The 10798-nt window shown below is 44.0% G+C and overlaps 1 protein-coding gene across 1 annotated transcript; it reads left to right on the top strand.

Moving 5' to 3' along the window:
* Nucleotides 1-1598: 1598 nt before the first annotated feature.
* On the top strand, nt 1599-9380 carry grm6a (glutamate receptor, metabotropic 6a). The gene is made up of 16 exons (XM_049752783.2): nt 1599-1738; nt 3053-3576; nt 5080-5296; nt 5615-5750; nt 5827-5981; nt 6220-6360; nt 6518-6724; nt 6853-6992; nt 7070-7192; nt 7323-7587; nt 7706-7941; nt 8240-8401; nt 8474-8623; nt 8693-8833; nt 8908-9025; nt 9141-9380. The coding sequence occupies exons 2-15, from the start codon at nt 3103-3105 to the stop codon at nt 8995-8997; spliced, it is 2637 nt and encodes an 878-aa protein (XP_049608740.2). The 5' UTR covers nt 1599-1738; nt 3053-3102; the 3' UTR covers nt 8998-9025; nt 9141-9380.
* Nucleotides 9381-10798: the final 1418 nt, after the last annotated feature.

The raw sequence follows: 10798 nt of genomic DNA, 5'->3' as shown, positions 1-10798 counted from the left end.
GTCAATGTATATGAAATAGATTATTTTAATAAGAAAATACCCATTCATTTTTTTTTCAATTTATTATTCATGGTTCATTTCATTCTATTGAATTATTTAATGGCATTAAAAAAAATGTGAAGTGTATGTACAATTAACAAATATTTTGTCAGCAATAACCATATGATATAACTGAGATTTAAAAACAAGAATACATAGATTTTAGAAAGATTTCAATGTGTAAAACAAATATTTTTGGACTCTTGATTCATATAAATGTTGGGTAGGCCAAGATGAAGAACTGTTGGTGCTGTATATATTTTGCCCATTCCTGTTCCAGATTCTTAATAGGGCGTCCCTATTCAACAGATTCAGATACATTTGACGCAACAATGTGACGACATCACACGTCTCCTCCGATTGGTCGGCGTCGGCTAGTCGACTCTGTCTCACAAACGGTCCAATCAGCTCGCAGAATGTCCAATACTAACACTAGATTGCTGTGTTTGTTTGTATTTTTCTGATGATGATTATTTATATGGACTTGTAGCTCCAGGAAATGGGACTGTGTTTAATTGGTGCTGATCAGAAGGAATACTTTTGCTCATGCTGAAAAAGATTTGATTTCACACAAAATGTGAATGCAACATGGGCTGAGCCAACTTGATCATGTGACTGTTGAATGTAGTATTGTTGGCTGAGTTTACATTTTCATTTGTTATTGAGAAAGGCAGAGAAAACAGAATTGTTGGCAAACGTTTTTTCATTTGCACAAAAAGGGAAACCTATTATTTTGCAGTCTCCTGTCATGTTTTACTCCTGTTGAGTATTTTTTATTTGTATTTAATGTTTTCGGATTCGATTCTGTTTTCTCTGAGTCTTCTGTAAATGACACCAAAGCTCTCTGCAATATAGCGCAATGCATGATGGGACTCGTCATCGTTCTTCCAGTGTCTTCTCCTCGTGTTGTACTCGCAATATATTTACACCACCAAATATTAAAAGTTTTTATTTATTCTCAACGCTGCAGCTCGTTCTTGTGTGTTGTCGGGAAGTCAAGTCAGCACATTTCTTTACATTTACATGAACAGCTAAAATGGTTGAAAAAAAAAGAGGATATTATTGTTTTATTTTCTTATTCTCTCTTTGTTATGGGGGATTTTGTGTGTGCTTTTTTAACTTTGCTTTGTGACCCAAAGTTTGACTTATGCACCACTTTATTGAAGTGGGGGGGGGAGAGCCGATGAGAAACCTTTGTAGAAACTTTATTTCATTACATTCTCTTAGATTTTTGTTGTTAAAAGTCTTTAACAAAGAATGTGGTTTTATTATTTTTTTTTCAATATTTTTTGTATCTGGTTTTATTTTCACTAAAACCAGATACAACAAATATTGAAAAAATAATTGAAATCTGTATGACTTGATATTTTTATTGTATTTATGTATTTATTTTGCTATTTATTTTTAAATTTTGTATTATTTTTTTTACTTTTATTCTGTATAATATTTTTTGTTTATATTTCCATACACGCATACCCAATGTCATCAATTCGTTACCTTCACCACTAGAGGGCAGTATCACAACTCTAAACGCCTATGCACGCACGCACACACACACACACATTACGCACTGCTGATTGGAACGTCTGTTATGAAGTGGATCATTTCCCCCTCTGCCAGGTGAGCTTGACCAAATCAGAACTTCCAAAGTGGGGCAGCCAGGACGTGAGCCCTCCGGCCGGGAGGAAGCACTGCCTGCGTGAGTGAGATTCTTTATTAACTACAACACATTTGAACGGCTGTCATTGTTTATTATTGTCAGTGTTAATCAATTTATTTGGAAGTGTTCGTTCACCAGCTGGCATTGGTCCAATGTTGTTTTATTCATGAGAATCAAATATAGATATTAATCCTGGTTGCACTATTGCAGTAGGTGGGGTGGGTGCAGGGGTTCATTTCATAATCAAATTCAAGTGCACCATTGTGTTTAAATAATTCGAATTAAAATGTACCCTGCAGTAATATTCAATGTGCATACGGTAAAGTTGCACATCTTAAAGACAAATGTAACTTTTTAGCTGGGGGTTCGGTGAGCTCCTAGCAGAGGTGGCTCGGCTGAGTAAAATTGAATCGCCTGTTGTGCGTCAAAAGCACTTAACGCCGTGCTGCAAGTATTTTTCACAGGACATTGCTGTGGGCATCTGTCCTTTCACATGGGGGCAACGGACCTTGACGTCACACCTACTTGCGGGTACAGGGCCAATGTTTTGAATGATGGAGCGTCATCTCTGTAGTCATAGTTTGAATGTGAATGAAAGTGTCTGTTGAAAAAAAGCAATGCTAAGTGAGGCAAATTGTTTTAAACGCAGTGGCTGTAACTTACATTTTGACAGGTTCGTTGATTATAATTAGACTTGGTGGACATTCAGACGTCTTGGTGGAAAGGAACTGAATTGAGGAACTTCATGTCATATTTTACCTCCATATTGGCGCAATCGTGTTAGGCGGGGGGGGGGGGCTCTCATTCACAGATTTTTGCTATTTGTGGCAGGGCTTCATGAACATTACAGTGGAGTAATCCCTCCTTCATCCTCCAGACCACATCACAATAAGTGAAATCTGCAATATACAAGTACCCTATTCAAATGCTTACAAGATATGTTTTGCAGTATTTGTGGCACTTAATTATTTTTTTAAAGGTCTTTAGTTATTTTTTAAAAAAGTAATACAAACGCAATTAAACACTTACTGCATACTGCGAGAAAGCAAATGGATAAACATACAATACGACAGTTTCTGGTTTTTTTTTCCTTCACTGAAAACACTTATGCCTCTCAAACAGCAAACTTTAGCGTTTGCATCAACCACTCGGAGCATATCATCTCAGAATTGTGAATAATGAGCCGCCCTCTAGTGGTGATCAGTAGAATTACATCTAACAAGAGGCAGAACAAAATAGTAAGAAATTGTTCTGAAAAAAAATCTTTAAACCTGGAATTTGCAAAGAAGGAGCGATTATTGTATTTCCTTTCAAGGAATTGGATTAACTGATTAATGTATTGATTCGTCTCAGGCACCACACACTGGCAGGATGAAGATCGTCAAGTGAGATTCGGAATCATAATGTCACCGTCAGTCCTCCTCCTCCTCCTGGATCTTTCGGTCCAGGTGTGGGCCTCCCACCAACATTTCCATCCCCACTCCATCAAAATCCCAGGCGACATCACCCTGGGCGGCCTGTTCCCCATTCACGCCCGCGGACCCCATGGCCTTCCCTGTGGCGAGCTGAAGAAGGAGAAGGGCATCCACCGCATGGAGGCCATGTTGTACGCGCTGGACCAGATCAACAGCGACCCCTCGCTGCTGCCCAACATCACGTTGGGCGCGCGCATCCTAGACACATGTTCACGGGACACGTACGCCCTTGAGCAGTCGCTGACCTTTGTGCAGGCCCTCATCCAGAAGGACACATCCGACATCCGCTGCTCTGATGGGCGGCCGCCCCTCATCCGGAAGCCCGAGCGCGTCGTGGCAGTGATCGGGGCCTCTGCAAGCTCTGTGTCCATCATGGTGGCCAACATCTTGCGCCTCTTTGAGGTAACCTACACCGCCGTGCTGCTTTTTGTCCTCTGCTTATCGCAGCTGACAACTTGGGTTGGTTGCCAGTGGGACTGTCCCCATTGATATTATTAGAATCAATTCTATTGATTATTCCACAGGTAATTGAATATCACTGTTCAACAGCAAATTTGAATCTGGTTTGGCGTTAAATATCCCAAAATATATATATTTATTATTATTATTATTATTATTATTATTATTAATTTATGATTATTTTTCTCCAAATTAAAAGCAGATATTTGCAAATGGTTTTTTTTCTATATTCAACACAAAAGCATTAAAATCGGAACGTTGATTCCAAACTTGTGGTCACTTTGTTTCGAGCACTTTTCTTCTCCACAACTTACCCTCCAGATACTGTTGGCAAAATTCCACTGATTAGCTGTATTAAGACTGTAGTAAGAAGAAATTCTTCTGATTGGCTGTGAACATTTTTGGTGATGGATAATTTGTGGATTAATTGATATTTTTTTTGTAATTTAAATTTGTAAATATTTCATCACATTAGAAATGTGTGATACACCTTCTAGTTTAATAGAAATGACAGGGCAACCGTCTGCACATGATTGATTAATTGTGGATCAATTGGTGTCTGCTTCACTGCTGCTTTCAATTTTTTTAATAACTTCTGCATCCCTGCGGGTGTATCCATGCAAGGAGAAGTTGGGCGGGGGGGGGGGGCAAGGAACATTGCAGTGAAACACGACGGAGTTCAGGTGAAAGTTTAAAGATGACCTTTATAGAAAAATAATACAATAATTATAACAGAAAGTGAACATGCCAACATGGTTGTCATGGTAACCTTTTTCTTTTCTCATTTTGCTGGTATGAAATGTTGTGTCTGTTTTTTCTGCAAAAGTGCTCGTGTTACAACACTGACTAATCTGCCAACACACACACACACACACACACACACACACACACACACACACACACACACACACACACACAATGTGTCCTAATGTGATTGTTACTCACTAGATTGAAGTGTGACACACATTCATGCTGTTGCACAACTCTAATCCTTTTGACTGCCCTTTATTCTGTATTATGTGTGTATGTATGAGTGTGTGTGTCTCACACACACACATATATATATATATATATATATATGCGTACCCGAATATAAGACGCAACAGCTAAAATTATGGGAAAATCCCGTTTTGTTACAAGCCGCATTGGACTATAAACCGCAGATGTTATAATGTTTCATTTCTATATACAAGAGAATATACACATCTTCATACAATATCATAAAAATCATGAACAATCCATAGGTAAGCCACACTGTACTATAAGTCGCAGGGCTCAAAGCTTGTGTAAAAATAATTATTGGCTTATAGTCCAGAAACTAAAACTAATGTCATGTAGATGGACTTTCAGGGTTTGCTCTAAATGTATTAATTTGGGTAGTGATATATGTATGTATGTAAAATTATATAAAATTATAGTCCACTTTACTAACTACTGGTCGCGCAGATCCCTCAGGTGAGCTACGCGTCGACTGCTCCTGAACTGAGCGACAACAATCGTTACGACTTCTTCTCCCGAGTGGTTCCACCGGACTCATACCAGGCACAAGCCATGCTGGACATCGTTAAAGCTCTGGGCTGGAACTACGTGTCTACGTTGGCCTCTGAGGGAAACTATGGTGAGAGCGGAGTGGACGCCTTCGTGCAGATCTCAAGAGAGGCTGGTGAGGTTGTTTTAGTGACGTACACAGATAATGTATTTTTGTCATTTCAAGAGCTGTCAATTATTGTCTGTATTTTGTTCCGGGAATTTATAAACGTGACCTCGTTACGGATCAAACGTAAAAAATAGAAAAGATGCGCACATCGACAAAATGTTGCGTCCACCGGTGGCTCCAGTGACGGATATTATGTTAATCTAATGCTATATAGAAATTACATGTAAAGGAAAAATAATTTAGTATTTCATTTTTTATATTTATATGAGTCTTGGCATGAGTCTTGTTAGTGTTATGTCAATGTAATAACTGTGTTTATCCCAGGTGGCGTATGTATCGCCCAGTCTGTAAAGATTCCCCGTGAGCCGACGGACGGCGAGTTTGACAAGATCGTCAGTCGCTTGATGGAGACCAGCAACGCCAGGGGGGTCATCATCTTTGCCAACGAGGACGACATCAAGTAAAACGCTTGGCGCCAAATCGCTCCCACCCTCGGGGCACCTCACTTAATTTAGGCGCCCCTGTGGTTGTGCCAGACAGGTCCTGGAGGCAGCCAAGCGTGCCAACCTGACGGGACACTTCCTGTTTGTGGGGTCCGACAGCTGGGGGGCAAAGAGCTCGCCCGTCATGGAACTGGAGGATGTCGCCGAGGGGGCCGTTACCATCTTGCCCAAACGAGCGTCCATAGACCGTAAGGATGCGTGTGTGTGTGTGTACGGAGCATGTATGTCTGGTTATCTATTTGTATGTGTGTATGTATTTTTGTCTACAGTATTTGTGTAAGTAGGTGTGTGTGTGTACTGTCTATAGTGGTGCCTTGAGATATGAGTTAGTATGTTCCGTCAGCATGTTTGTAACTCAAAACTCGTGTTTGAAATAATCCTTTTCCACCGAAATAAATGGAAATGCCATTAATCTATCGATTCCAGGCTTTGATCAGTACTTCATGTCTCGCTCTCTGGAGAACAATCGCAGAAACATTTGGTTCAATGAGTTCTGGGAAGACGATTTCCGATGTAAACTCACCCGACCTGGTGTCGAAGTGGACCCTGGCAAGAAGAAATGCACAGGTGGGTTCAGATTCCATTGGATGTCGGATACAACCGATTGTCATGTCTTATTTTCCGAATCCGATTCATGCCGTCATTGAAGAATCGGAAAATGATGACATTACAAACGATCATAAATTTTGGATATAAATGCAGTAAATTTTGTCCCTCCCCGCAGGCCAGGAGAGAATCGGCCGGGACTCTCCGTACGAGCAGGAGGGCAAGGTTCAGTTTGTAATTGACGCCGTTTACGCCGTGGCCTACGCCCTGAACAGCATGCAGCAACAGCTCTGTGGCGACCGACCCGACGGTGGCGTTTGCAGCGCCATGGACCCGGTGGAAGGACGCTCCTTGCTGAGCTACATCCGAGACGTCAACTTCAATGGTCAGATCCCTTTACGTACAATGAAACACACAAACACGACATGAACATCAGTCAGTCCATTCACACACACAAAGCAGAGTCGAACGGGGTCACCAAGTCAAAAGCGGGTGCGTCTTTCTTCCCAACAGGAAGTGCCGGCACCAGCGTCTTATTCAACGAGAATGGAGACGCTCCCGGCCGTTACGACATCTTCCAGTTCCAGATGACCAATCACAGTCACCCTGGCTATCACGTCATTGGTCAATGGACCAACAACCTGCGTCTCAATGTAAGTCTTTGATCGGTCCCAAGCGTTTATGGCCTATCATGTGACTGCAGGAGGTCTAATGTGTGTGTGTCTGTCAGTTGGAGGAGATGCAGTGGTCCGGAGGAGATAAGTCACTGCCAGACTCCATTTGCAGTTTACCCTGTAAACCTGGAGAAAGGAAGAAGATGGTCAATGGGGTCCCCTGTTGTTGGCACTGTGAGGTAATAATAACCTTGTCTGTCTGTTTGCATGTTGCTGGCGTTGGGCTAAATTCTCGCACCTCCACAATCATCACAGCATGATCAAAGAAGGTATTTGAACAATAATTTAGACCATGCCCAATGTCTCCAGCTCTGTGACGGCTATCAGTACCAAGTGGACCAGTTCACCTGCGAGACCTGTCCGTCGGACATGCGTCCGGTCCCGAACAGGACCGCTTGTCGTCCGACGCCAATCATTAAACTGGAGTGGAACTCGCCGTGGGCCTTGGTGCCCGCCTCCCTTTCCATGCTCGGTATCCTGGCGACCTGCACGGTCGTTATCACCTTCGTCCGATTTAACGACACGCCCATTGTCAGAGCGTCTGGACGGGAGCTCAGCTACGTTTTACTGACAGGTCAGTGACATGTGAAAGACACAATATAGTAGGTATACAATACAATACATAGTGGTGAAATACATAGACACTAAAGAAAATGTCTGATGTCATGATGCGACTTGCTGTCCTCTCTCAGGGATCTTTTTGATCTACTTGATCACGTTCCTGATGATCGCCGAGCCCGGCGTGGTCGTGTGCGCGTTCCGTCGCCTTCTGCTGGGCCTGGGCATGGCCATCACGTACTCCGCTATGTTGACCAAAACCAACCGCATCTATCGCATCTTCGAACAGGGCAAACGCTCAGTGACGCCGCCCAAGTTCATCAGCCCCACCTCGCAGCTGCTCATCACCTTCATCCTGGTCTCGGTCCAGGTGAGAACATCGCTTCCTGTTTCTGCTGACCTCACGTATACTGGAGGTCAGCAAAAAAAGTGGAAATTCGTTCGGTGTAGATTTGTTGTTTGATCATTTGGTTTGGTTAAATTTTGTTTTGTTTGGTTGTTTTTTACTAACATATTCACCAATCCCTTTCCAACAATATTTGAGAATATTGACCCAGTAGTTCTTGATATAAGGGTTCAAAGAAAGACTTTTTCCCAAATTATTCAAATTTGGCGGGCTGAGCGAGATAGAAATATAAATCAGGCCTGTGTGTGTGCGCTTGCGTCAGGTGTTTGGCGTGTTTGTGTGGTTTGCCGTGGTGCCGCCTCACACCATTGTCGACTACGACGAGCTCCGTCCCCCGAACCCTGACTTGGCCAGAGGGATTCTCAAGTGTGACATGTCTGATCTGTCAATCATCTGCTGCCTCAGCTACAGTATCGTGCTCATGGTAAGCGGTCAAGCCCCACCCACTGAGCAAAGCGACCCGGCGACGCACGACCCACTTGGTTTGTGTCGTTAGGTGACGTGCACTGTGTACGCCGTGAAAAGCCGGGGCGTCCCGGAGACTTTTAACGAGGCAAAACCCATCGGTTTCACCATGTACACCACCTGCATCGTCTGGCTGGCCTTTGTACCCATCTTTTTTGGTACAGCCCAATCCACAGAAAAGGTAAAGATTGCAACTGGAGCCGTAATCTAGATTGCATTGTAGCCTCTGAAGACGGTGTCCTCCCTACAGATGTTCATCCAGACGGCGACTTTGACCGTGTCCATGACTCTGAGTGCGTCCGTCTCCCTCGGGATGCTCTACATTCCCAAAGTGTACGTCATCCTCTTTCAGCCTGAGCAGAACATCCAGAAGAGAAAGAGGAGCTTCAAGGTGAGGAGGAACGGATAAGGTGACGTTCTCATGTGGTCAAGTCGTCTAAAATCCTGACACTGGTTGTCCGGCAGGGTGTCGTCCAGGCTGCTCAGGTGTCTCACAAATCCATCAAGCAGAATCAGAATGGAAAGAGCATGTTTGAGCCCGACAGATCGCAATAAATGCAAGGCACGCTTATTATGGATGAAGGTACAAAGAACACTCTTGTCTCAGCATAAATCTTTTTTGTACACGCTTCGCTTAAATGGCAGATAGATAGTGATGTTGCATTTGAGTTTGTCAGTTTGTGCTGTTTTCTTCACAGGGGCTCATTTGACCAATCCCTGCGAACAACCTGATGACGTCACTGTCATCTGAAGATCACGTTTTCACTCCTCTTCAAATGGTTCCATTTCAAATAGGTTTATCGACAAAATATGCTATCATTCAACAATGTGTCCAGGTTTCTTTCAAAATAATTTGGCCAAGTGTGTTTTGATGCAATAAATGCGTTTTATCGTGTTCAAACATTTCATACATCAAGAAAATAAACACGTTGGATGATGATGTGTCAGTCAATGTCGCCCCCTGCAGGAAGAAATGAGGCAGCCTTGCTGGGGTTCAGCACGTGCACAGAGGCTTACGCACGCACACACACACACACACGCACACACACGTACATATGTTATATTATAGGTATTGCGTTGCTGCAGGCAAGACGGTGTGCACTGGTTTGCATGTCCGCCTCAGAGTTTAGAGGTTGCGGGTTTAATTATTGCTCCCTGTGTTGAGTTTGCATGTTCTCCCCGTACCTGCATGAGTTTTTCTTGGGGTACTCCGGTTTCCTCCCACCTTTCAAAAACATGCATTGCACCTGCCGCTCGGCCGCGCCCCTCCAATCAGCATGATCGCTGTCACCGGCTGCCACTGGCTTGTTGAGCGGACTATATCAGCGCAGCCAGCGCAAGTCCAGATTGTCAGTCCGTCCCGTGATGCTATTCGTGAGCTCACTGCGGTTGACCCGTCTGACTCCCGTGCCGACCTGTTTTTACCAGTCTTGTCTTGCCAGCTGTTCGCCTGATCTCGACCAAGTCCTGATCTCCGCCCGCCCTGACTCCACGCTCGGCCTCGACTACGATCTCCGTAAGCACACATCGTCTCTACGTGCCTTGCCCGCCGCGCTCTCCAGCGGCGCTCCATGTCAAGCCCCCCTTGTCGCCGCCGCTCACCAGAATCATCAGAATCACCCAGCTGCGAGCCGACGCTTTCACTTCCCCTTTCCCTTTATTAAATGTGTGTCACTCTGCATTTGGCTGTACTGCCCGATTCCTGACATGCATGGCAGGCCGATTGAACGCTCTAAATTGCCCATAGGTGTGAGTGCGGATGGTTGGTCATCTCTGTGTGCAACCGGTTCAGCCGGGGAGCCACTCTGCTTCATCAAAAAGTCACTTGCAGGCAATTACAAACTATTTTTCATGGAGGGCATCAATTGCGCATTTTCATTAATCTCGGGGGATCAAATGTGTATAGTAAGAAACCACGCAATTGGACAAAATCTCTGTGACAGGTTTTCTCTAATTGAGTGCCTCCAGAAAAAAACTCCAATAATTGCTCCAAATCAAAATGGCTGATTTGCTGTTTATTTTCTGACATGGCTTTTGGGGAAATTTTTGTGGGTCTGCCCATGATAGAGATGCCTGACAAATTTAATTTTGGTAAGTCAAAGTGGCTTCAGGGGCTCTCAAAATGGTGACAAACACTAACACAGAAGTAAAGTGCAGAATGTTAAAAATCGTCACTCGGTGCAAGTGCGCTGAGGCGTGTCTCAACTCAGTGCCCGATGTGCCTGTGGTGAGACTTATCCATCTGAAAGTGATTCATGCTCTGTTTGACTCTACTCTGCTGCAATGGGGATGCTGTTGCCAGGCAACCACCGCCCATGGCCTCTCATCTGCAGTTTAGCTCCGAGGTGTGTTTCCG

Source organism: Syngnathus scovelli, chromosome 2 (assembly GCF_024217435.2).
Source record: "Syngnathus scovelli strain Florida chromosome 2, RoL_Ssco_1.2, whole genome shotgun sequence".
Classification (NCBI taxonomy): Eukaryota; Metazoa; Chordata; class Actinopteri; order Syngnathiformes; family Syngnathidae; genus Syngnathus; species Syngnathus scovelli.
The sequence above is the reverse complement of the archived record's forward strand: the minus strand, read 5'-3'. Positions and strand labels throughout refer to the sequence as shown.

Excerpts from the sequence above, each read along its gene's own strand:
- grm6a (XM_049752783.2), top strand. The coding sequence starts at position 3,103 with ATGTCACCGTCAGTCCTCCTCCTCCTCCTGGATCTTTCGGTCCAGGTG. Across the intron at positions 5,751-5,826 it reads GCCAACGAGGACGACATCAA|ACAGGTCCTGGAGGCAGCCA; the intron begins GTAAAACGCTTG and ends TGGTTGTGCCAG. Across the intron at positions 8,402-8,473 it reads GCTACAGTATCGTGCTCATG|GTGACGTGCACTGTGTACGC; the intron begins GTAAGCGGTCAA and ends TTGTGTCGTTAG.